This window comes from Odontesthes bonariensis, chromosome 3 (assembly GCF_027942865.1).
Source record: "Odontesthes bonariensis isolate fOdoBon6 chromosome 3, fOdoBon6.hap1, whole genome shotgun sequence".
NCBI lineage: Eukaryota > Metazoa > Chordata > Actinopteri > Atheriniformes > Atherinopsidae > Odontesthes > Odontesthes bonariensis.
In genome coordinates this window covers 43,665,819-43,693,395 of record NC_134508.1, presented here as the reverse complement: position 1 = coordinate 43,693,395, position 27,577 = coordinate 43,665,819, and the positions used below count along the sequence as shown (strand labels likewise).

At 44.3% G+C, this 27,577-nt stretch overlaps 1 protein-coding gene across 4 annotated transcripts in view; it reads right to left on the bottom strand.

Annotated features, from left to right (window-relative positions):
- LOC142377607 (calcium-dependent secretion activator 1-like) overlaps positions 1–27,577 on the bottom strand; it is a 452,862-nt gene that overhangs the window by 221,693 nt on the left and 203,592 nt on the right. For all 4 annotated transcript variants that reach the window (XM_075461876.1, XM_075461875.1, XM_075461877.1 and 1 more), the window contains one exon: positions 6,076–6,217. In XM_075461876.1, coding sequence (XP_075317991.1) covers positions 6,076–6,217 — 142 coding nt within the window. The remainder of the gene's footprint in view (positions 1–6,075; positions 6,218–27,577) is intronic.

The window sequence follows — 27,577 nt, the reverse complement described above, 5'->3', positions numbered from 1 at the left end:
GCTTTGTTCTCTTCATTATACATTTGGTTGGGCAGTACTAGGGTCCTTGGTACAGTTATTTCCGCACTAGAGTCAGAAGTTGCTTCAGCAGAGGCTCTTCCCCTCCCACTTTGGTGTGACAGGACCCATGGTTTGAGAAAAAAGCCTCCCGCTTTCCAAATCTCTTCTACCCCTTTGGTGATCCTTTCCAGCATCTTGAGGTCATTGTGTGAGGTCAGGAGGTCATCCACATAGCTATCCTCAGTTAGAACTCGCCGTTTGTCAATCATATTGGCAAACTGAGGAAGGTTGGCCGTCTCCTTCATAGCTACTTGGGCGATACATCCTGCGGGTTTATCACCAATATTAACTCTGACAACTGCGAATACCTCAATGTCATCCTGAGGGTTGTCCCTCCAGAGAAAGTGGTGGAGGTGGACTTCCTCATTTTTCAACCACACAGAGTTTTTAACGTCACCCAAGGCAGCATAGAGTCCACTCCTGAACCTGAGAAGGACGCCTCTGATGGAATTAAGGACATCAGGACCCTTGTGGAGGAGATCATTTAGACTTATGCCTTGGAACTCTTGGCTACTGTTCCACACAATCATCACAAGTGTTGAAGAGGAGCGAGGGTTTGGTGCAACTAGATGGCTGATGTACCATTTCGATCCTGCCCAGCTGTTAATTTCCTCTCTTGAGTTTCACAGCAGCTCCTCTTGAGGCCATCTCATGGATTTGTTCTTCGTATGCAGCCTTCCACGCAGGTTCCTTGTCCAGGCGCTTCTCAGTGTTTCTGAAGGTTGCCTCCACAGCCTGCCTGTTGTCTGGCAGTGTTGTGATGTCTGCCTTCCAGGGATAGGCTGCATCCCAATGGGGAGAGTTGCTGTGTTTGTTTGCCAGCACATACGTTAAACCTTCTTTTATTTTTTCCAGGCCCCGTTCTTCCTTGAGGGTCATTTCTTTCCCTCCAGGAGGGCACCTGCCACACTTGCAACCGCCACATTGAGGACTGCACCCCGCCCCGATGCTGTCCCATCTAAACCACTCGAAGACCTCTTTGTTGGTTGTTGCGGTTGTCCGGACAAGCACATTTCCTTCCTCTTGAGGTATGATGGTTTCTTTATACGCCATCGAGGCTGATCTCATAGTCCTAGCCAGATGAGTTTCAGAGTGGTACACAGGCAAGTCGACTGTCTCCGTGAGATTGGGATGGGTTCCCCCGACCGTCTTTCCCAGCGGGCCATCCCAAAGGACGAGGTCTCCCACTGAAATGGAGCGCCTGTAGTTGGTGCTGAGTGCACCTCCGGATGATGTCACTGACCCAGACTCCATTTCAGCTGCGGAGCGCCTGTCCATCTGTCTCCGGTGAGTGGCAGATAAATCAATTAAAAAGATCCCGGGACGCATGACGTCACTGTCGTCCAGAATCTCAACGCTGATAGGCTGTTGTGACGAGAATATTTCGCCAAAGTTGGATTTTCTGAACTCGCGCGAATTCGCGTCTTGTCATTCGCGCCGCCTAAAAAACCGTGTTGACTTTGTATGTAATCACGTCGCGCCAAAAATTCGCACCGCGTCCGGTCTGAATGCACCGTTAGAGATAGACTTATATCAGTCTATCTCAATAAGTCTTAGAGATAGGGTGAGAAGCCCGACCATCCAGAGAGAGCTCTAATCAGGATGGCTCCTGGTTGCCCCCCTTTAAAGGTTTTTTTGGGCATGTCCAACTGGGAGGAGGCTGTTGGGCAGACCCAGATATCAGACAAGTAGAAAATAATGAATGGATGGATGGGAAAATGTTTTCAAACAGGTCAAGATGAAAACTGCTAGGATCAGTATACAAATGTACAAATTACAGTAACAACACAGCTCTGAAATTAAGTCTGGTCCCAGAAGTCTAGAAAAAAATAAAGTTTTAGCACAAGGTACTACAACACCAGGTAACTCAGGGAAGCGCAGGTGTAGTAGAGTAGAGTGTACTTTATTGTCCCCAGGGGGAAATTTGTCTTGGGCTTCCAACAATCACTGCATAACATACAGCACTCACACACTCAGCATACAACATAAACATAGAAAAACATTAAAAACATAGAACATAAGACTGTGCAGCGCATGTCTATCTATCATTGAGCATTCTTATGGCAGACGGGATAAAGGAGTTCTTATATTTGTTGAGTCTGCAGTTCAATGTCCTAAAACGTCTACCTGAGGGTAGCAGAGTGAATTCATTGTGCAGAATGTGTGTGGGGTCCTCTAGAATCTTCAGTGCCTCCCTGAGCACTGACTTTTCATAGATGGACTGCATATATCCCTGATCTTGGTGACCAACAATCTTCAGTGCAGTTTTAACCAGACGCCCCAACTTGGTTTTTAACTGAACAGTCAGATTACCATACCACGTTTGCACACCATACTGTATCACACTTTCTAAGATCATTTGAAAAAATAAAAACAGAAGCCTATTATTAACACCATACAGCCTTAGTCGTCTTAAAAAGTACATCCTCTGTTGGAGCTTGGTACAGAGGCTCTCAATATGGACTTGCCATGTTAGTGAACTGTCCATGAAGACACCCAGGTATTTATATGAGGGGACCTGACATATGGGGGTGTTATGGATGTGTACTGCATTTGTGTTGGAAACTACTCTTGGGTCAAATATCATTTCCTGAGTTTTTTTCACATTGACAACAAGATGATGGGCATCACACCAGTCAACAAACTGTTCTATCTCCGAATGGTATGGTGCTGTTTCCTGATCCTTATGTAGTAGCCCCAGGATTGCAGTGTCATCTGAGAACTTGACAATGTAGTTGTGTGGGTGAGTACTCACACACTCATTTGTGTAGATAGTGAAGAGGACGGGAGAACTCACACAACCTTGAGGAGCCCCTGTGCTTATGCACTTAGTTTGTGAGGCTGCATTGTGGACTCTGACATACTGCGTCCTATTTGTTAAAAAGGAATAGTACCACTTTATGATAAAAGAGCTAACACCCATGTTCTTTAGTGTCTCTAGTAGTAAAAATGGCTGAATTGTATTAAAAGCTGAGCTAAAATCAATAAAAAGTAAACGAGCGTAGGCCTTTGGGTCCTCCAGATGTTTCAGTACAAGATGGGTGATGCTGCTTACAGCATCATTTGTACTACGCTGATGCTTATAGGAAAACTGCCATGGGTCTAGTTTTGGGTTGACCTCGGTTTTTAAAAGGGAAACCATATATTTTTCAAAGCATTTCATGACTATAGACGTCAATGCAATTGGTCTAAAATCATTGTTTTCTGTGGGGCAGGGCTTTTTGGGGACCGGTGTAATAGCTGCCTTTTTCCAAAGCGCTGGTACAGTGTGGGAGTCAAGAGCCCGCTGAAAAATCGGACACCAGGCTGGAGTGAGCTCCTCTGCACAGGATTTTAGGAGGCGGGCGGATATCCCATCTGGCCCCATGGCCTTTCTAGTGCACACCTTCTTAAATAAGGACTGTATTTTTGGACAGTCTACCTCGTGGACATTAGTCTCATTATTTAAAGAACTTAAAACAAGCATACATTCATAATTAAAATCATGAGTTTCAAATCTGAGATAAAAATTGTTCAATTCGTCTGCCTTGCTGTGGTCGTCAGATGTGCTTATGTCAACTTTACTTGGGCGCATGTTTACAGTACTTTTCATTGCATCCCAAAGTTTCCTGGAGTTCATGTTTACAAATTGGGTTTCTATTATGTCCCTTTGACGGTTCCTGGCTTGCCTTAGTAGTTGATTGAGTTCCCTTTGTATAATTTTCAGTTCCAACTTGTCTTTCTTCCTGAAAGCTGCATTTTTCCTGTTAATGCAGTTTTTAATGTCTTTAGTTATGTAGGGCTTATTGTTTGGGTAGACCACAACTTGTTTTTTATGAAGAACGCTGTCCACACAATAGTTAATATAGTCAGTGATTGTATCTGTGGTCACATTTATATCTGCGTCGTGGAAGACTTCCCAGTCTGTGCATAAAAAGCAGCCTTTGAGGGATTCTATCCCTTCCTCTGTCCACAGGGTTACAGTTTTCACCTGAGGCTTGCTTCGTTTTAACATAGTTTTATATGGTGGAAATAAATGAACAACATTGTGATCCGAGTTTGCCAGGGGAGGTTTAGGCTTGGCGATGTAAGCATTGTTGATGTTACCGTAGCACTTATCGAGAGTTCTATTTTCGCGTGTGCTACACTTGACATACTGCTCAAACCCAGGGAGCATAAGCTCTAATTTGCAATGGTTAAAGTCTCCCATAATAAATACAGGAGCGCCTGGAGAACGTTGTAGTTCGTTGTGTACACAATCCGCGATGTGAGTAGCAGCTCGTGCTGCGTTTCCACTTGGGGCTACATAGACAACGCACACAGACACACTGCCAAACTCCCTTGGTAGATGGAAAGGCCTGAAGTGCAAGTGCAAAAGTTCCACGTCAGGAGAGCAAGACCATTGCCTAACTGTGTATTGTTTGCACCAGCTGTTACTCACATACACCGCCATGCCACCTCCTCTAAGTTTCCCGGATTCTTCTGTCCTGTCTGCCCGTATTAGCGAAAATCCTTCAATGTCAACCAAAGAGTTTTGTATGTCTCGGTGGAGCCAAGTCTCCGTGATGGCCAGCAGGCTCGCGGTGCGGTACTCAAAGCATGTCTTGGTGTTAACCCGAAGCTCGTCAATCTTGGCCCGGAGAGATCTCGCGTTGCAGAGAATCATAGAAGGCAGGGGAGGCCGATTGCCTCTCCTCAGCAGGCGCTGCCGCACTCCACCGCGCCTGCCCCGCTTCCTGGGCCGCGCTCGCGTTAGCTGTAGTCTCACGCACTCCGGTAGATCCACCACGGGGGGGAGTCCAGCTGATCGCAGCGCCAGCAGTGAGTCTCTGGTGTAGGAGATAGGTGGTTGGGCCTCCTTGGCCCCGACGTGAGTTTGGCAGGGAGTCCAAAGTCCAGCGATAATTAGGACGAGGTACAAACAGTGGATTATTTTTGCCATGTCTCACGTTCTGAAGCACACACTCACCAATCGCGCACATAAAAAATAAACGCAAACGCACGTACAAAGACAGACTAAATGACGAAAGACGGTGCAGTGAAGGCAAGCCCGGGTCGCAAGCAGAGCAGCGCCACCGGAGAGCAGCGCCACCAGTGTTGGAATGGAAGCATAAAACAGAGAGCAAAATTTCCCACAGTCCAAATTTTTTCTATTTCATTTGATATATCGATCTCTGAATACATTCATTTAGAATTTTAGGGAGACCTAGGTCTCATCTTGTATTTATAAATTACTCTAGTGTATCTAGAGTAACTATAGTTCACAATTATTCCTCTTGATATTTGAAATCAGTGAAAATGATTTACGTCAGTACTGAATAATTATCAATGTCAAATACTAATCAGTGATTTGTGTATTCTGTGTCTGTCTGTTGCAGTGACTGTATAAGCTACTGGATCCTTAAATTTCCTTCAGGATTAATAAAGTATCCATCTATCTATCTATCTATCTATCTATCTATCTATCTATCTATCTATCTATCTATCTAAACTAATCCAAAACATTATGACCATAATCCTTTCCAATTAGTGAGATTCTTGGTACCTTCATATAGCTGGGACTGTACGTGTCTGGAAGTTCAACCCACAGTCAGACCATGCAATAAATAATTAGATAACACAGGAACAGACAGCACCTGTCCAAATAGCTTTCTAATTTTATATCTGTAAAAAGAAATCTATCTTAAATTGGTATTAGTACTATTAGTACATATATACTATATATATATATATATACTGTATATTAGATCTAGTTTTAAGTAATACCGTACTTGTAAATCATTCTCACTTCTATATTTCAGTATGTAATGTAATTTCTTATATTTCTTATTTCAAATGTAGCATCAATATCATTTATTATTTTTGCCAGTATTATACATCCATAATATGACAAAAAATTAGATCTCATGTTATACCAGCGCTTTTTGACTCTTCATACTGTTCATACTTCCATTTAAACTTTAGAAAAAAGCAAATTAAAATGGATAAATGCTGCATATCTTTAATTTAGGAGAACAAATATATGTAAATTCTTACTTAACAGGTTCCCAGGATTCCCTTTCAAAGCCTCTGTGAATGGACTGAGCAATGGATGACTCCATCAAGTCCACGTATCTCACTACCAGTGGAGCATACAGGTCTTGTAGGTGTTTGTGGAACTTCCCGTTGCACAGGTTATCTGAAACAGGGGGGGTGGGGGATTTGAAATGGAAGGTAAGAAATTTGATGCAGAAGTGACAGCACATACCAAGGAGAAATTAATTAACAGGTTTGAAGTTTTTACCACTTAGGGTTGGACTTTTTGTGGCAACATGTAACAGAACTTTTATCTATTATAAATATATACAGAAGAAATGTTTCAGTGAAGGTTTTTAGTCTGTCTCAGGTACATTTGACGTAAGATATGCTGCTACAGCTATCCAATTATAGTTTAGAATTCACTGCTACTTTGTGTGTTTAGCCTCGATTTCTTGGTTTGCAAAATAAATCTGAAAAGCAAGGAAATATATAATTGAAAAGTTCTGACCAAGATGTTAATAATGTATGGTAAGAAATAAGGTTTATGCTTTTTTTTTTTCTTGGATGTCTTCCTTTTATTCCATTTGTAGGCATGACACAAGATATCCACTTTTCAATCTTGCCAAACAAAAGGTCAAAGTCTTAGGGTGTTTCTAAAATCAATCCATCACACACATTTCACCCAGTCTCTGTCGGCTCCCAACTGGTAAAAAGGCAACACTGACAAAGACCACAGGGGATAAAATAGAGGCCAGTGTGTGCTAATGTGATGCCTTGCGGCTCCATGCAGTGTGTCTGCTTTTCCTCTCCCTCCTCTTCTCTTTGTTTTTCTCTCTCCCTCCGAGCATGTGTTTGTGTTTGTGTGTGTTGGCATTTGAGTCAAGGTCGATGATACACAGTAGGTGCAATGTTTGTTGTGTTCTATGATTGCCACTCTCCAAATTAGCCACTTGAGTGGCTGCTGTCCATTTGAATGTGTTGTGTCCAGGAGTGTGCTTGCAGGCCTCGCCATGGCCCAGCTACCACTGCTTTAGACCTCATTAACTCCTTGTATGGCAGCCCGACTTTGGCGCCTATCTAATTCTATAGCTATTTACTGCTACACAAGTGCACCGCTGAGAGGCACCAGTGCAGTTAATCTTCTGTGGAAAATAGGTCTCAGTGATAATACACTTTATTTATGTGTACTTCTTTATTCTTTGTGGGAAGTGGAAATATTAGGCTTCATATTACTACTTAAAATGTGTTATGGTACAAAATGCAAAATCCTGAGGTCACAGTCCCACGCAATAGCACATGCCTTGCTTGAGAATGAAACAAGGTTGGCATTTTGAATTGATGAGCTCTAGTGATTGCTCTTGAAACAGCAGTCTTCTGATGATATACACAAAAGTTTTTTTTACTTTTTGTCATATAGATGCTCAAGGAGTTTTTGAAAAGGGAAAAAAAAACAAAAGAATGTAATAATAGGCAAGGGCATGATTAGTGATGAGCAGTGTTGACTGTGCATATAAAAGGTTGTTTTTTTGTTCTTGAGAGTAAGTGTGTGAGGTGAAATGAGGAGAAAGAAACTGACTACTTTTGCGTTTGGATAGATGTCTTTGTGGATATGTTACGTCCAAGGGTGGTGTTGGCACCAAAAGACCATATACACAATTTTGCCAAAAGCATTCACTCACCTATCCAAATAATTAACCCTCCCGTTTTCCTTGGGGGGCACAACGACCCGCCACTGAGCTTAGCTGCTCCTGGCCTAGGTTTTGTGTGGAATCAAGACCTGCTGCGAATAACCCCTCTGTTGTATATGTCGTAAGCCCACTTGTGTTGATTGTGTTCGGGTTTTTTTTGTCACTGCTCATAGTTTCTGTGCAATTACATTCAGTTACAGCCCTGCCATTGTCCTCGGGGGTCACAGTGACCCGCCACTGAGTGAGACAACATCTGCAGTAGCTGCTCCTGGGCTGAGCTTTTTTGTTGGTGTAATCAGGACCTGCAGGACCACCCTCCTGTAGCACTGGCTCCTTCCCATCTTCCACTTCACATTTTCATTCCATTATACCCACCTGGGTATTCGTGACACCACTACAGGGCAGAATGTACGTGTTGCACTCACGTATTATGTGCCCTGTAGAGAGCTATAGAAAGTCCTCTGTGAACGTCTTAACCCTTGCAGGAGCGGTCGGACGAGGATGCCGAGACGAAGTCATTGGAAGAGGATCTTGGTTGGTGAACCGTTTGCATTTTACATGAGGACGTTTGTTGAAATATGATGAAATGTGGACAGCCTCGGGATACGACTTATTCCTGCATGGAACCATCATTCTAATGTGCTCTATAGTCCGCCGCCGCCGCCGCCGCCATGTGGCTGGCGTAATCACACAAATAAAGGCTTGCCTTGAAAACAACTCACTTGCCCAGCAGTGATATCATTACACTTGAAATATGAAGACTTTCCCAGACTGACCTCAAGATTACAAAAGTGTAATGTTGTCTTTATTCACATTTTCCATGTAAGCTGTACGAAAACTCACTACTAATATTGTCTTCGGGGCATATCAGAACACGTCGTCTTCTTTGATGTGCTGCAGTCATGGCTGCGTATTTCACAGTTGAACAGGTCGTCAAACAGATTTCTTCAAATGTCCAGCAAGACAACTCTGATTTGAAGAGGAAGTGTCAGGAGAAGACCAAGAAGAAGAACCTAATCAAGTACAGGAAGAAGAAGATCAAGATCAAGAAGATCAAGAAAAAAACCCACCAAGCTGTAAGAGAGGCTTTCCTGTCAAAAAACGGAAAAATAACATGGTCCTCAGTAGCATATCGCAAACGGGGCAGGATGACTGAACAAAAGGTCATGGAGATGACCCGAGGACCCACAACATATGCCGTTTCCCATGCCCATGACATTGCCTCAACATTCTACCTGTTCATCACACCGGCAATAGAAAAAAAGTCAACCTGGAGTTGACAAATCTGCAGGGTTTCCGAACATATGGAGGTTGTTTATGGAACATTTAGCAGGTGTATACCGGTCTCGATGTGAGGCTGCAGCTAGTCTATGGGATGCAGAGTGGAAGGGTGCGAGACAAGACATGTAAAACGTACAACAGACAAACTGGCAGTCATAAGAGAGTACTGGGACAAGTGGGTGGAGCAGCTGCCATAACTCTACAACCCAGTGCCTGACGTAACGGTGGATGAGCAACTGGTTCCATTCAGAGGTTGAAACAAAAGTGATTGTCAGATAGTAATCAACGATACTCGTCTCTTTTGTCCAAAGGTCGTTATCCTTTCCGACAATACATGCCCAGTAAGCCAGCGAAATATGGGATCAAGTCATGGGTGACCAGCAATGCCAAATCCAGCTACACCTGGAAGATGCAAGTCTACATCGGGGAGCCGACCAGAGGAGGCCCGGAGAAGAACCATGGGATGTGGATAGTGCTTGATGCATGACAGAGTTACTGAGGGGTCGCAATGTCACATGTGACACTTTCTTCACCTCCTACGAACTCGGACAGAAGCTCCTGCAGAGGAAGCTCACCATGATAGGCACAGTTCGAAAGAACAAAACCGAGGTTCCCCCCGCCCTCAAAGATTCTTCCCATCAAAGTTTGCCTTCACGTCCACCACGATAGTTTACTTCCTCCCAAAGAAAAACAAGAATATTCCACAGCATCACTGATGTTTCCTCCTACAATGCCTTTGTGATATAATGCAAGAGCTCAACCCTCACAAAGAAGGGGGAGTCTCCCACGCACAGAAGCATCTGCAGCAGTTGTGAAAGCTCTTCAGAGGGCTAGATCTCATGATCCACCTGAAGATCAAGCATGGCCAGCTGGGCCACGTAACAGGAAGATGTGTAAGATCTGCCCATCAAAGGACTGTAAAACACATAGGCTGTGTTCGAAACCGCCTACTTCTCCTACAACTCCCACTACTCCTACTAACTTTAACTTTTTTTAAGTTCCCGGATGCATACTAGATTCGCCGAAATGTTGGGTATGCATCATGAGATTACTACTCATACTCAAACTACCCAAGATGCAACGTAATGTGACGTCGCCGATCGTCATTTCCTGTCAAAACGGCAGTTTCAAGCTAGCTACAACGAGTGTAGGTTCACTTCCTGTTTCAAAACAAAAGCACCAATTGTATCGTAATGGCTTTCCCTATGATAAAAGGCAACGGGTATTTTATTTTGTGAAAATAACCGGAAGTGCGTTACTCACTGCGGCTAGCTTTAGTAGCACCGAATTCGTGGGAACAAAATTGTAAACAGCCGGTATTTTGTCAGAGTTTCAACACGTTGGGGATCTAAACGACTACTTTCTCGCCTGAAAATGTTTCAAATGTTGCTAAAGTTATATATTTACAGAGTTTATAGCTTAAGCGAAATCAGCTTCAGGCTGGCTGATTTCGGCTCGGGCAGGAGCAAAGTGCACTGTGTGTAAACGCTCTGCATACTGTCTGATCGATGAGTATGCCATTTGCAAGTATGTAGTATGTAGTAGGCGGTTTCGAACACAGCCATACTGTGTGCTGCAGGTGTAAGACATATATCTACAAGGGCTGTATGCGTCCATACTGTCCTACATGTGCTAATGTGGTGTTTAGTGAACATGGGTCAGTTTGACACGTGTGTGTAGGGAATACAAGTACAACAGGAGGGTTAAATTCAGGTGTTCCAATCAATTCCATGGCCACAGGTGCATAAATTCAAGTACCTGGGCATGCAAACTGCTTCTACAAACATTTGTGAAAGAATGGGTCGCTCTCAGGAGGGAAACCTAGAAAATCCCTGTCACCAGCAACACTCTCCAGCTCTTCCTGGGGGTCTCAAGACATTCCTAGGTCAGAGTTCTGGGTCTGCTCCAGGGGCCCCTTCCAATTGGACGTGCCTGGAAAACCTCTAATGAGAGGAGACAAGGAAGCATTCTAATCAGATGCTCCAACCACCTCACCGCACTCCTTTTGATAAGAAGGAACATCTGCTCTACTCCAAATTCGCTCTAGATGTGTGAGTCTCTGACCTGTCTAAGGCTGAACCCAGTCACCCTTCAAAGGAAACTAATGTCAGCTGCTTGTAACTGCAAACTCATTCCTTCAGTCACCACCCAAATTCCAGGACCAGAGGTGATGGTTGTAACGAAGATTGACCACTACATTAAAAGGTTTGCCTTTCAGCATAGGTCTATTACTGCTGATGAAGCCCCAATCCATCCCACCATCTCTCACTCCAGTTATCCATCACTCATGAACAAGACCTTGAGATACCCAAACCTTCCCACAAAGGCAAAGATCCATCTCCAACCCAGAGGGAGCACTCCACCTTTATCCTGTTGAGAGCAGTGGCCTTGGATTTGAAGGGGCTGCTTTTAATTCTGGTCACTTCTCACTCAGCTACAAACAGTGTTGGGTAAGTTACTTTAAAAATGTAATCCGTTACAGTTACAAGTTACCTTGTTTAAAATGTAATTGTAGTGTAACTTTTTGGATTACTTAAAAAAAGTAATGTAACTAATTACTTTTGGATTACTTTTGGATTACTTTTACCTATTTATGGTATAGGATAATCTGTATATTATCTGTATGATTCCATCTGTATTTATCACATTTATTTATACCATGATATTTTTCTTTTCATTGTACTGCCATAACTACATTATACATTCCCCTAGGTAATTGATCTATTCTGCACATATCTATTAACCATCTTTCCTTACACTAGCTGTAAATAACTGCATTTTATCTCTAAATACTGCATGCTATACAATCTGCACGCGTTACACTTGATAAGATGCCAAACTGTTTTTCATTAATACATGTGCAATGACAATGAAGTGCTCTACTTTAGTAATAAATAAGCAAAGTAAGACTTTTACATCACATTTTATTTTTCTTTGCACACCCTTGCTTGTGTGTGTGCGCCAGTACTTCCGGTGAAAACTTCCAGTTGATTTGACAGCTAGCGCGTCAGGTTAGGGCCAGTGGCCGTAAACAAAGGTTAACTTATAGCCGAGAAGAAGATGATAATATAAGAAGAAGAAAGATGATAATATAACGTAGCTAAAAAGACTAGCTTTCTTCAGTAGCCTTGATGCTTAATGCTTACCGATTTAGCAAGCCTAGCAGCCTCGTTGCTAATGCTAGCCGCCGTAAAGTTACCAACCATACCCGACGTCAAGGAGTTGGCTGAGCAGGGGCAAGATTATGGAAGGGCTGGCAGAGTTAACTTCATAATGGGTGAGTGCAGGTTTCATTCACTTGTTTTCATTCTTTCACAGGATTGATTCACTTCATTGGTTTATCCGATTGCTGGCCGCCGAGCCATTATGTGTCTGGGTTTGTGTAGGTTACTGATCATGGTTGTTAGCAGTCGATAGTCAGGTTGTGTGATGTGTGTGTGAGTGTGTATTTTTTCTATGGGTACATGCCATTGACTGTATGAGCGGTCTGTGCTCGTTTTTTATTTATATAATTAGATTGGAGATACTAATTAATACTGAGGGGGGGCTGGTCCCGGGGAAAATTGCCAGGGCCGATTTTTTTTCCCCAATCCTACCCTGGCGCTCTGTACTTCTGTCACTGCAACCTCGCACAAATTGTAATCCTGTTAAGTAACCCCCATTCTCACTGAATGTAACTGTAATCTGAGTAGATCATTTTTGCTTGTACTGTAACGGATTACAGTTACTTTTATTTTGTATCCTTTTACCGTAATGCCGTTACATGTAATCCGTTACTCCCCAACCCTGGCTACAAACCATTTTAGTATGTGCCCAAAGTCATGACTTAAAGAAGCTAACAGTCACATCTGCAGCAAAGCAGAGATACAACCCTGATGTTCACAAACCAGACACCCTCCTCTTCCTGACTATGCCTCACGATAATTTCCATAAAAACCACAAACAGAATTGGCGACGAAGGGTTGAGTTGGCAGAGTCCGACACACACTGTTAACAAGCTCAACTTTGTACCAAGAATGCTGACACTGCTTGCTTTGCTAATACAGGAACCTAATAGCTGGTAACAGGTGCTCTGGTACCCCATACTTCCAGAGCAACCCCCAAAGAATCCAATAAGTAAAAGAGTCGTAAGCAATGTTCCCTCTAAGCTGCGCGCCTGCGCAATCACGCACTGCTCGCACATTCTCAGCGCACAAGAAAATCTATGCAGCGCATAAAATAAAATTCACCATAAACGTATTAATTAATATCTAATTAAAATCTAATCTAATCTAATTAATTAGACCAATAATGTGTTTTTCTGTACCATTTTTCAATGTAACGCAGTGAGTGACAGGTGTTCAGCCAATGATATGATACGGTCCTGCTTCCTGCTTCTGAAGAGTGCAGACGTCTCTGCTTCCTCCTGTTGCTTATCGCTTTATTTGCTTTTAAATCATTTTACCTCTTTCCACAAGTCTTGGATATAATTTTATTATTTTTCTTTTAAAGCAACACTATGTAACATTTCTACCTTAAAATAACAGCTTGAAATAAAATTGTGCGGCTAGAATGAGTTTTAATATTACGATTGGCCTGTCTCCTATGCCCCTCGGGGGTCTGAGTTGGAAAAACTGCACTATGTAACTGCTGGAGCGGCCCGGTAGCGGCCCGGTAGCTGAGCGGAAGTACTTTGACTTGCTTTCTGGCACACCTACCGCAAAAACAAATAGACCCCTCCCACGCTCCCAGGTATAAGGCTAAGCTAGCGCAACATTGTCAGTACGATCATCATGGCAGAGGCACCGAAGAAACAGAAGAAGACGTTGACTGATGAAGCAAGGAAGAGGAAGAGAGAGGCCGACAAAGCAAGAGACCAGACTAGAGTTGCTCTCGGAACAGCTTTTACTCGTTGGCGAGAGCTGAAAGCAACATTTGGATACAAGTTCGATTCAGAGCTAGCCACCTTTCTGCTGGATTAGTAAGTAGCTTATTTGCTGCCATTCTTTGTGCTGTGTTGTACTTGCTTGATGTTTCACTGTGTTCGGAAAGTGACTCGCTAGTTTGTTATAACTGAGGAAAACTATTTTCAACTGATTTCGCTAGGTTTAGCCGCTAGCAAGACCTCTCGTTAGCGATGTTAGCAAGCTTGCTATATCACACTTGGACATTGATGTACTCTCGCGTACGCTTCTTTGTGATGTTATTGTGATCGCTATGTGGCTAACTTGCCACCCAAGTCCCACTAGTCTCGGGATATTCCAGTTATTTCCAAGGACTTTAGTGATAGTTGACTTTTTCCGTTAGCATTCCCTTACAGCCAGCTGTTAGAAAGCACATTCTCTATGGTTCATGTTTTCGTTAGCTTATCATGCTACTTGTGTGTTGCCTGAGGTGAGTGCCGTGATTGTGAAAACATTTGTACAGTTGTAGCTGCAAACATACTGACCGGATCCTTTTTTCAAGCTATCAAAAGCGGCAAGTAACGTCTACACCAAGCAAGGGACATGCTCAACCACCACCACCGCCTGTATCTAGTATTTCAGAAGAGTCCGACCGAGATGGGTATGAATTTTCTATGCAAGGTGTTCAACCGATGGGCAAAGAAACAGAAGAGGTCGGTGTGTTGGAATCCAGGTAAGTTCGACTTACAACTGCGACCGTAATGCATTGTTTTGTTGACAAATATATTTATTTAGATTTACTTTCAGCATGCACTCCCTGAGCATTGCTGAAGAAGAGCAGCGTGACTCTCTGGATGAGGAGGCGAATGATATGAGGAATAGCATGTAAGTCTTGCACATGAAACCATCTTAGTTCGTGTTTTTTTTTTTATGTACCAGTCTATGGTGGTGTGTGGGTATTTTGTAACTATTTTTATGTACAGTACTGACATGGATGATGGCTGGGAATATCCTGGTCAGAAGAGCTTGGAAGAAAATGGCGACACCTCTGATGAAGACTATAGTACTTTTCTTCATCTAAGGTATGTTTCAGTTTCTAGTTGCCTTTCAGGTGGATCTACTGCTATGTTGAAAGGTGGTTACAAGAAATAATGTTTTGGTCTGTCAGGTGAAAGCAATGTTTTAGGAGAAAAAGATGCAGTTGTTCCTTTTTGATCTTCAAATTGATTAGATGTACATATCTTGCTGCTTTGCACAGTGCCCCAGCTATGACTGCCAACATCAACCAACTCCTGGAGATGAGCATGGATGAAGCCGTACTTGATGTGGCAACACCTGATCCTCCAGTTGAGGACATGCAAGTAACTGTTGGACAAGAAAAAGTTCTCTGCGAGGGAGACTTGGTGGGGAAAAGTGCCAGTATCTCCTACAATGACAATCTGCACAGACTGGCCATGCATCTGCAGTTACCAATGCAGAGGTGCAATTACTCAGACTGGGTAACTGGGGTAGCATGCCCTGGTAAGCCACCATTTCAGGTGACCCTGAAACCTCGGGGCACTGGAGTTGCATTGGAATGGGTATGATGAGCCTAATTACTTTGCATGCTCTACGTGTTTTGCTCTCAATAGGCTGACCCCTGAAATGTATAGAGTACTTTATGACTGACAAAGAAGATCTAGGTTGGGTGGATTAGTAACTAAATCAAAGTTGTTCTACTAAGGCTGAAGATGTCTAAACAACTGTACTTGTTTGTCCATCTCTTTTTTTCACATTGCAGTTTTGCCCAAATGGACAAAGTTTGTGGAAGTGGAATTCACAGCCTCTGTTGAAGATTGGCATGCAGGGTGGAGACTTCATGCTGTCCACTAACATCTTGCTGTCGGGGAACAACTACAGAAAAGTTGCACTGCTTTTCAAGTTCATGAACATGGGAATGGTGGCTGAATCCACCTTTTTCAAGATTCAGGACACCTACTGGCCCTCATTTATCAAGCCGTCGTAGAAAGCATCGTTGATATGAGCGGAGAACTCGTCGTACGCAGAGGCTCAAGTGAGATTTACAGAACATGCGTACCACACCAATCCCATCGTAAGACCGAGCGGCTGTTGATAAATCCGGCGGCTGAAATCCATCGTAATGATCCTAACCACGCCTTCTACAAAAGGCTGCACCTCTAGAATTTGCGACATGGAAAGACGAAAGGCGGCAAAGAAACGCTGTCAATGCTGTTGACAGCTGTCCCAGCTGTCAACAGCATTGGCGATGTAAATCGCAGACCGGACGAGTTATGTATTTTCCCCTACTGTGATGGTCAATAAAATGTGATAAACTCCAGATTAAATGAAATCTAAAATTGAACAATGTTTTACTTTTTCTCCAATAAGATCAGGAAGAAGTGGTCCGATATGAAATTTGCAGCTCTCCGACGCAGCATGTCACAAACAGGGGAGGGGGGGGGCGCCTCTCCTGTACGGCTCATAAGCCACTCATCATTTTCCCGAAAGAAATCCTGGCGGTCCCGGAACACTCTCTCGCGCCTGATGCGCGCGTTCAGGTCCTCTAACAATGCCAGATCTGCCATCGTTTCGCCATTACCGCGCCGCTAGAATCACCTCTTAAATAGGCGGTTGAATAATGAGCCATCACTCTTCCAATTACGGAGTTGTACTTGTTTAATTTTTTTTATTTATTTAATTTGCGTTTATGTTTATATTTATGTTGAAGTCAAATAAAACATGGGCCTTCTTTGAAGTGATAAGTCTGTAATTTTAACCTAGGGATTTGTTGCGACTCATGAGGCACGCACTAGTGACGCTGCTGTTTATGTATGCTATTGCAGTCACCGCAAGTCAAAATGGAAAAGTGCGTACACTGCTTCAGACCTGTCGTGGCGATTTCATCTTTCCTGCGCTCACGATGCATTTGATAAATGCCAACCTTTGCGCAGAAAAGAACGTACACACGACCTACGCATGTTTTTCGTCTTACGCAAGTTTGATAAATGAGGGCCACTGTGTTGAACCGGTCAAACTGTTCTGGGAAAAGAACAGGGCTGACGTTCTAACCAGTTTGCGTGAAAAGGACGGTGTTGTTGTCCTAGGTGAGGAAATGTTTTATAACTTAGTTATCCATGATAACATTGACATGTCAGTGGTCTGCTATGATAGTAAAGTGTATTATATGCTACCTTCAACTCTAATATTTCGATGTCTATTTTTTTCTCTTCATTAGGAGATGGCAGAATAGATTCCCCAGGTATGTTTGTTTCTGTGTGTGTCTGTCACAATTTCATGATGCAGACAGTTCCCACATAGACATCTGTACTCTTCATTCTACAGGCCACTGTGCTCAGTACTGCATATACACAACAATTGAGCAAGAGTCAAGAGACATTGTGCATATTGTGACAGTGGACAAGCGGGAAACAGCCTTAAATTCTGTCATTATGGAGAGGGAGTGCTTCACAAGGACCATGGACGCACTACTCCAGGAGATTCCTGTGAAAGAAGTGGTGACAGATGCCCACACCCAAATAACTGCATTGCTTAGTAAGGAAAACAGATGTATTATTTTGATACCTGATTTTTGTCTTGGTAGTTGTGTGATTGTAAAGGCTATACTGTTTGTTACAGATCCGGAGCGTGGCAAATATAAGGCTTGGGGGCTCCAACATTCTCTGGACATCTGGCATGCTGCAAAGAATTTGGGCAAAAAGCTACGACGGGTGTGCCATTTACCATACCTATTTTACACTCTCAAATAAAATGAATTGTAATCTCGATGTTCTTCAAAAGACTGGATTTTGAAATGTCTACACCTTATTTTCTTAGCAAGAATAATAACCTTTTAGCGGTACATAGGCAGTGCCTGTCTAACACTCTTGTATCTTGACATCAGGCCGGCACAGTGAAGGACCAGACTGCTATTATGGCATGGGTAAAACACATTGTTAACCACTTTTGGTATTGCTGCAAGCAAGCAAAAACAGAGGAACAATTCAAGGTATGTTGGGAGGAAATGTAGCCATAGGCCAAAACAATAATGCTGTTTTATTTTGGTTGCCATGTTGAAAAGTGAGGATTCTGACTCCAGTACGTTATACTATGTGTATGTATTGAGTATACAATGCTCTGTTTTTGCAGATGATGTGGCATGGTGTCTTGCATCATGTCCGCAACCAACACGCTTGGGCAAGTGGTTGCTGTGATCATGATCCATTGCATGACAGTAGCCAAGAAAAGCCGTGGATAAAGCAAGGTAATTTAAAACATTATGGTTGGGTGGTTTCTGTTACTGTGAATGAATTCTAATAATTTGCCTCTCAATTATGTGATGTTGTTACAGGTACAGCAGCTCACCAGGCACTTGCTGCAGTCATTCTTGAAAAGCGCTTGTTGAGGAATGTGAGAAAGTTCCTCAATTTCAGGTATGTCCCTGTAGTTAGGCAAATGCTAATATTTGCACATACACATGAGCACTGATCATTTTTCTGAACTTATTTGTCTGTCTTGTAGAACCATTACAAATACAATCAGTCTGAAATAACTGGATGACGTACACCATGAAGTATTGTAGAACATAACATCTAGTTGTAAAAAATGTGTCACTGACTTGGCCTTTCGGGTTTATGTATGTGTTTTTCAGGACCACTTCAGATTTGGAAAATTTCCAAAACCACATACTAATGTATGCAGGAAAGCGGTTTGCCTACAGCCCCCCTGTATACAAAACCCAGACATTGCTTGCAGCGATAGACTATAACTATCACAACCACCGCCTTCCTAAACGTGGCAGGGATGGACACAGAATGTAAGCTTTGTTATAACAGTAGTGTACTATCAAAATTAAATGATTAGTTCTTACCTAACCAGTTGTGGACTTGTGCAATTACTTTACTAGGTACAGACGGTACTTCAACAAGAAGTCCAAGCGCTGGAGTGTATGTGTATTGAAGGAGAACAAAGGCTATGAGTACATTCCAGACCTGCAGAAGGCCATCCTTGCCGAGAGGCTGGGAAGTGGAACGGGCCTTCCCAGAAGACAAAGTGTAAGGCCTGATGATCCCAGGCTCTTGGGTTCACTTTCTGGAATGCAGCCTCCACCAACATCTGAACTTGTTAGGACCAGTGTTCGAATTACGGGGGGTACCGGGGGGGGTCTGACCCCCCCGATTGAGACTTGATACCCCCCAAATGGGACTAAATTACACTTTTGGGGGGTACTGAAAAAATGGATCTATTATTAAAATCAGGTGTTACTTAGTATTTTTCAATGTGTACTATGAATAACCAAATAAAATGCGTTTTGGAACACCCCTTCAATGGACTGTACCACCAGCGGGCGTTTCGCATGTTCGCAGGCAGCTCACGCACGCGCATAGTCCAAAACATCGGCAGCACTGAGATGCAGGGTGTTGATGCCCGTTAAAGCTGCGGTCGGCAGGTTTTTTTTAGTCATATTAGCTTGAAGTGTGATGGGATTCTGGAAGTAGAATATTAAATAGGCTGTTTAGGAAAAATAACGAAATCTGTAGCTCCCTCTGAAGCCTGTAATCGTGCTTGCAAAAATCGAGCGCTCCCGGCTGTTTTTAACCAATCAAGTTAGGGTGGAGGAATCCTACCTGTCAATCACAGCTTGTGCACACGCTGCTGAGCGTGAGTCTGCCCCAGCTTGTGTGCGCTCACACTGGTGTGAACTCACGTGCACAACCTCGTCCACAGAGGGGGAGGGGTTTGGGGGGCGATTCAAAGCTTGTTACAGGTTGGGGGAGAGACCTGAAAGTTGTATCAGTTCGAATTTTCCGACTTTAGACTCGCAATTTTGAAAACCTGCCGACTGCAGCTTTAAAAAGATGTTTGAGATGCGAGCGCGTGGATTTAAGGTGTCAAGGTGGAGGTTTCCCGTGATTTGTTAAATGAAACTAACAAATCAGACTAATATTATTTCAACTTTAAAGCACTGAACTTACAAACACTCAAGACAGGTGACCGCCCTTCCCTTTCTCCCATGAGGACTACATCAGAGGAATTCCATCGAGTCAACATGCACAAGTAGTCTCAGTTCAAAGACAGAGGCGGACTGCTCTAATCCAGAATACACCAACCAACATACTTGATGTCAGAAAATAAAGTACAAGGCTTATCATGTGTTTAAAGCACAATTGGAATAATATCCTTTAACTAAGTAAAAAGAAGGCAAATGGATAGTGTGACTCTACCAAGCAAGAAGCAAGGATAGCTGTGTCGAGCAAGAAGGCAAAAAGGATAGCATGCCCACAGGTAGGAAAAATGTGATTCCTTACCATATGTCCGCCGTGACAAATATAGGATTAATCATAATTTTGACTGTTTGAAGCCATTTCATGTAGCAGCTAGCAGTGTACCATGACTACTAGCACCACGGGGCTGTCTGATGGCACTTTTCAATCTCAAGAAAAGCGCACACTGTTTACAGCGGACATTACAAGCTATGTTGAAGTTGGCAGTTGTAGTCTGATAATTTACAGCTTGATTCTGTATGCGTCATTGGGTTCACTTTGCTGATTGACATTTCTTGATTGCGTCTCATGGGCACTACATAATGTAGGCTAGTTGCTAGTTTGCTAGGGGGCTTTTGGTAAGCCATACAGCTGTTTGAAGTTGGGTCGTTGCTAGGTTTAATATTTATGTATTATTCTGCATGTGTTGGTTCTGCTGCTGTGCTTGTTGCTAACTGGAAAGTTAGCAACGTCCTGCTGCAGCAACGTGTGTGAGACAAACTTTGGCTAGGTGGTTGAACTTGACAGTTCTGCGTGCAGATTTGAGCTGAATTCACCTGCGCAGCGCGGATTTTGCAGGGTTGCCAGATGATTTCCAAACATGCTCAAACCCCGCCTGGAGGCACTAAATTAGTCTAAATTGAATTATATTTATTTCTATGGCCATAGAGCCATATACAGATACAGAAAAACTCGCCCAATACCCATTTTTACCCGCAGACGGTCATCCAAAACAGCCCAATCTGGCAACACGGAGTTTACGGAGACGAGTGCTTTGATGTGATCTTCCCGCGAACGTGGTCACTTGATTCATCTGAGGCTCTAGCAGGGAGTTTGCAAATGATAACGTATTGTTGTGTTTGCATATCATGATATTATCATGATTTTTTTTTTTTTTGGGGGGGGGGGTGACGTCATCAATTGATCCGCAAGAAGTCCGACCCCCCCGAAGCCCGGTGGATAATTCGAACACTGCTTGGGGCCAAACCTGGCATGGTAGTAGCACACACCTGAAGACTGCTGCAGACGCGGGGCTGCTGCTGCGATGAGCATGTGATCATCGGATATTTCTGATACAGCAACAGCACCAGCAGGGAGAAGGGCAGCTGCACAGGGCTGTTGACTAGCCAGGAAACACTTGTCAGCCTCAGCAGCCAGTTCTCTACAATCAGTGCTGGCAGTGTTGGCCAAAGCAGCTCTCACATGAGCAGGCAGTTGGCGCAGGAAAAGGTGGAGGAAAAGGAAATCTGGCTTGTTGTCACCGAGCAGATCGAGCATTCGGTCCATTAGCTCTGAGGGCTTGCTGTCACCGAGCCCTTGAAGAGAGAAAAGCCTGCTAGCCCTCTCTGTGTCAGATAGTTCGAATGTTTTCAGTAAGTATTCTTTCAGAGTTTCATACTTTCTCGTCAGAGGAGGACGTTTAAGAAGGCTCACTACTCTCGATGCCGTAGAACTTCCGAGAGCAGATACCACATAGTAGTATTTCGTTTCGTCGGCCGTTATCTGACGCAAGGCAAACTGTGCCTCAGTCTGAGCGAACCAGGCAGAAGAAGACGATTCCCAGAATTCGGGGAGCTTGAGAGACACAGCGTTTGCGGTCATGGCGATCTGGATACGTCCAGTAAACAAACGTCGGGGTCACCAGTGTGGAAGTTGCCTTTAGGCGAAAAGATGAGCCGAAAACTTCTCACATTAAGACTCTGTGAGTCGCGTTTATTAACTGACAAAAACTGACAGTTCCAACTGACAAAAACTGACAGTTTCAACTGACAGCTCGCGCATCAACAGAACAGCTGTTATCATGAAACGTCACCGGATCTCTTAAAGAGACCGCAACTATTAAATGCATCATAACATTCAAGACAATGAACCGCACATTAAAGACGATGAACCAACAACATAACAGATAACAGAACACATATAAGAAAGTGAATTATGCCGTCAGTGTTGAGAGCACTACACTGTGTCTTTTCCAAGACTCTGTAAAGACACTTATAATGGACTTGGTGCTAAGCCAAAGAATCGTCACACTGTTGGTTTCAACAGAGGACATGTAACATCACCCGGAATAAAGTTAACAAACAGATTTTTACCACTGTCAGAGCCAAATGTGACTGAGTGTAACAGACAGAGAGACGGTACAAAGCAGCAGATGGACAGAGAAACTGTGCCGAGTGTCAAGGTCAAAGATACTCTTGTGCTTGGAGACGGAGCCATATCTAATATGAACATAAAGAGAATAGTTACATGCAGCTACAGGTACTGGCAAAACATCAAGGTGAAACAGCTGATTGTGCACGTTGGTGCAGTGGACATCAGAGAGAATCAGTCTGAAATCTTAAAAAAAGACTTTGAGAAACTATTTGAGAGTCTTGATAAAGTGGATATACCAACATTCATAAGTGGACCTCTCCAAAACATCGACAGGAGGATCAACAAATTCAGCCGGCTGCTTCAGTTGAACACATGGCTGTCCAAAGTCTGTGAGTCCAGAGGACTGCATTTCATTGAAAACTTTAATCTTTTCTGGCAAAGAGATGATCTGTTTCAAAGAAAAGGCTCACACCTGAACAGAGGTGGAGTGAGACGACTGACGGATAATCTCCCCCATGCTCTGAGGCATCAGAATGGGCCAGGACCAGGACCAGGACCAGGGCCAGGGCCAGGACCAGGACCGGGTCCTGTGCTGCCGCCGAGAGAGAAGAGTTCCTGCCTCGCCACCCAAGGACCCAGCAAAGGATTCAGCCACAGCAGCCACAGCAGCACCTCCAGCATCCCGAACACAGGATTCAGCAGCTCCACCATCACCTTCACCACGGCCCCCACCACAGGCCTGGGACCCACCTGCTGCATCTACACCCTCCAGAGATGTTTCACCATTGTTCTCTTCTCCTCCGTCACCCAGGAGATTTCCTGACCACCTTGAAAGCTTGGTGAAATCGGGGATTAAAATGGTTCCTCTCACGCCAAACATGGCAAGATCAAGAATTCTATCCTCAAAGAAGCATCGAGCCCCTTTCCCTCCTCAACCTACTCCACCGACCAAAGCCCCCCCAGCTCAGCCCCCCACCATCGGTGCCAACAGCTGTTATTTCCAACAGCGTCAATTCTGTTGTCTAGGACGCTAAGGGCCTCTGTGTTGGTAAACACCATCTCAACCAGAGGTCCAAGGATGGAGTGAAGAGAGGGACAATCAGACTGTCCAATCAGAGAAATCTTATCCATATCCCTTGCAAGAACACAGCATCCAGTTCAACTATAACTAATCTCAAACACGCAGTACTCGATGTCAGATCTTTAAGTAACAAATCATTCCTGGTAAATAGTTTTATTTCCTCTCACAATCTTGATTTTGTGTTTTTAACTGAGACGTGGCTAGACAAAAACACAGCAAATGCAGTCCTGATTGAGTCTAGTCCACCTCACTTCAATTTTGTGTCTGAAACACGAGAAAACCAGAGGGGTGGGGGTGTTTGTGCCATGTTCAGGGACAATATACCCACCCACAAGTTGTCATTTGGGGTTTTTTCATCATTTGAGTATGTGTCATTTAAAATGGAGATAAAACAATCTTCCATACTTTATATCACCATTTATAAACCACCACAGAATTGTTTTATTGATGATTTTACTGAACTACTTTCAATTGTGTGCACTGCTTTTGACTGTTTAGTCATAACAGGGGACTTGAATGTGCACATGGATGTAGCCCTTAACAAGCAAGCTAAAGAGCTCACTGCTGTCCTTGAAATGTTTGGTCTAACTCAGCATGTGACTGAACCCACCCACAGTGTGCTAGATGTGCTCATTTCAAGGGGTGTTGTTATTTCAAACGTGGATGTCGTCTATGTTGCTTTATCTGATCATTTCTGTGTTTTCTTCGACCTGTCTGTTATACCCAATCCAGCAGCTGGGTCTGCAGTTGTTCGGGGAAGACTCATAAATGACAGAACAGGGACACAGTTTATGGAAATGATTAGGTTTGAGAACACCCCGTGGTCTAATGTTGATGATCTGTTGAACTCTTACACATCAAGTCTCTTAAATGTTTTGGATACCATTGCTCCTGTCAAGGTTAAAATGGCTAAAAGTAGGCAAAGGGCGCCATGGAGGAAAGAAGAGTCGGTCAGGGCACAGAAAAGGGAGTGCCGGAGAGCCAAACGGAAATGGCGCAAGTCAAAGCTCCAGGTTCATTATGAGACTTACAAAGAAAAGCTATGTGTGTTCAACCGGACTTTGCGTAGAACAAGGGAGAGTTATTTTTCTGAAATCATCAAAAACTGCAGTAACAACTCTGGTGTCCTGTTTGCTACAGTAAACAGATTAACAAACCCTCCAGTTTCACTGCCTTTAGAACTCATTTCTACATCCAAGTGTAATGAGTTTGCAACATTCTTTAATGACAAAGTTCAAGCCATTAAAAATGCAATAATTTCCACAACACAAATAACTACTCTGCAGCCAGCTGGACACCTAGAGCTGACACATTTCACACCTGTTACTGACAAAACAGTCGAAGAGACCATCTGCAGTCTGAGTTCATCAACGTGCTGCCTTGATGAGTTGCCCACTAGATTCCTAAAGTCTGTGCTGAGCAGTTTGTTACCACAACTCGCTCATCTAGTCAACATCTCACTCCAGACTGGAACATTTCCAAAGGCCTTAAAAACCGCTGTCATTAAGCCTCTTCTAAAGAAGAGCAATCTTGATGCCACAGTACTGAACAACTACCGGCCCATATCAAACCTGCCATTCTTAGGCAAAGTCCTAGAAAAAGTTGTATACCAACAGCTTAGTGACTTTCTCCTGTCAAACAATGCTTTTGATACTTTCCAATCAGGCTTTAGGCCCCACCACAGCACTGAGACAGCTCTGATCAAGGTGACAAATGAAATCCGCCTGAACACAGATGCAAGTAAAGTCACTGTCTTAGTTCTGATGGACCTGAGTGCTGCCTTTGACACAGTTGACCATGCAATCTTATTACAGAGGTTAGAAGACTGGGTGGGAATCTCTGGTTGTGCTTTAAACTGGTTCAAGTCCTATCTGGAGGACAGGAAATATTTTGTTGAAATTGGTAACTGTTTCTCAGACCAAATGGCTATGTGTAAACGACGTCCTTAGAGACTTTTTGGATCATTTTGTTTATGTCTATTTAGATGACATTCTGATTTATTCACCTGATCTGGACACACACAAATCCCACGTTAACAAAGTTCTGAAAAGACTACTTGATAACCACTTTTATGTTAAGGCAGAGAAAAGTGAATTTCATGTAACCACCACTACTTTTCTAGGTTTTATTATTTCTCCCGGCAAAGTTCAGATGGATCCCGCCAAGATCAGTGCTGTGGCTGAGTGGCCGACCCCAGATAACCGCAAGAAGGTTCAACAGTTCCTGGGGTTCGCCAACTTCTACAGGCGGTTCATCAGGGGTTTCAGCGCCATCGCCGCCCCGCTCCATGCCCTCACCTCGCCTCAGGTTCGTTTTCTCTGGGGGCCGAAACAAGAAGAAGCTTTCCGACGCCTCAAACAACTCTTCACCACCGCACCCATCCTCACCTTGCCTAACCCACAGCGCCAGTTCGTGGTTGAGGTGGACGCTTCCAGTGAGGGCATCGGGGGCGTCCTCTCCCAGAGGGCAGAGTCTGATGGTAAGATGCACCCGTGCGCTTTCCTCTCCTGGCGCCTGAGCTCGGCGGAGAGGAACTACGACGTGGGGAACCGGGAGCTGCTGGCTGTCAAGATCGCCTTGGAGGAGTGCAGACACTGGTTGGAGGGGGCAGCCCATCCTTTTATTGTCTGGACTGACCATAAAAATTTAGAATACAGAAACGGCCAGTATTATGATGAGACATGTTTTCAGAATCCACGGTTTCCCCAAAGACATTGTTTCAGACCGGGGGCCCCAGTTCGTCTCGCGGTTCTGGAGGGAGTTCTGTCGGCTGATCGGTGCTTCAGCCAGCCTGACCTCAGGTTACCACCCGGAGGCAAACGGCCAGACCGAGCGCCTCAATCAACAGCTGGAAACCGGCCTCCGGTGCCTGGTCTCCCAGAACCCGACAACGTGGAGCGCCCACCTGGTCTGGGTAGAGTTTGCCCACAACTCTCTGCCCACCTCCGCCACCGGTCTCTCACCCTTCAAGTGCGTCTATGGATATCAGCCTCCCGTGTTCCCTGACGCTGAGCGGGAGGTTTCCGTTCCCTCCGCCCATGCTCTGGTTCGCCGCTGTCGGTGCATCTGGGCTTCAGCCCGTCAGATTCTGACCCGCCAGGGGGACCGCGTCAAGAAGGCCGCCGATCGGAAGCGTCGCCCTGCACCCGACTACCAGCCTGAGCATAAGGTCTGGCTCTCGGCCCGAGACCTCCACCTAAAGGTCCCCAGCAGGAAGCTGGCACCGCGCTTCATGGGTCCCTACAGCATCTCCAAAATAATCAACCCAGCCGCCATCCGTCTCCGCCTACCCCGATCCCTCAGAGTACATCCCACCTTCCACATCAGCCAAGTCAAGCCCGCCAAGGAAAGCCCCATGGTTCCAACCTCCAAGCCCCCGCCGCCACTGGAGTCGGCCGACGGGGGAGTTTTATATAAAGTTAAGAAACTCTTAGCCGTACGTAATCGAGGGAGGGGTAAGCAGTACTTAGTGGACTGGGAGGGGTACGGCCCAGAAGAAAGACAATGGGTACCTAAAAGCTATATAGCCGACCCCTCCCTCATCTCTGACTTTTATAAAGACCACCCTGAACTCCCTGGACCGTCCGGAGTCCGGCCCTAGAAGGGGGGGCTCTGTCACACCGTGGTGAGGTTAAGTTGGGTTTTTGTCTCGTTTCATGTATTGTTTCATGTATTGTTTCGTCATTTCCTGTTTTATTTTGAAAAATTAACTTCCCTCTCGTTCCAGGTCACTTGCCCTTCCTCTTGTGCTCCAGTCTGATTGTGGTATGAATGATTCCACCTGTTTCCCATTACCCCGGTGTGCTTAAGAGTCTGCGTCTCCCCCTGTCTTGTGCCAGTGTGTTGTTTCTGTCTCCGTATAGTGCATCATTCTAGCGTTTTTGCCAAGCCCGTTTCCCAAGCCCGTTTCCGAGTTCCCAGTGATATTTATCCTCGTAAGAGTGATTTTTGTTTTCCCAGAGTAAGTTTGATATTATAGAACCTGTAAGAGATACAGTGTTAATTTTGTTTATAGCCTTTTTGTTTTCCCTTCTGGGTGGAGTGGCTTTTTGTTTGTAAATCTTTCACAGTATATTTCCTCCGATTTTTAGGAGAGGCTCTTTGGTTTTCCTCCTCAGTAGGAGTGACATTTAGTTAAAAGTAAAGTTTCATGGTCTTTTGTTTTCTCCTCCGCTAGTGGAGTGATTTTGAGTTTGATCATTTTTATAGATATACTTTTCCACTTTTGGAAAG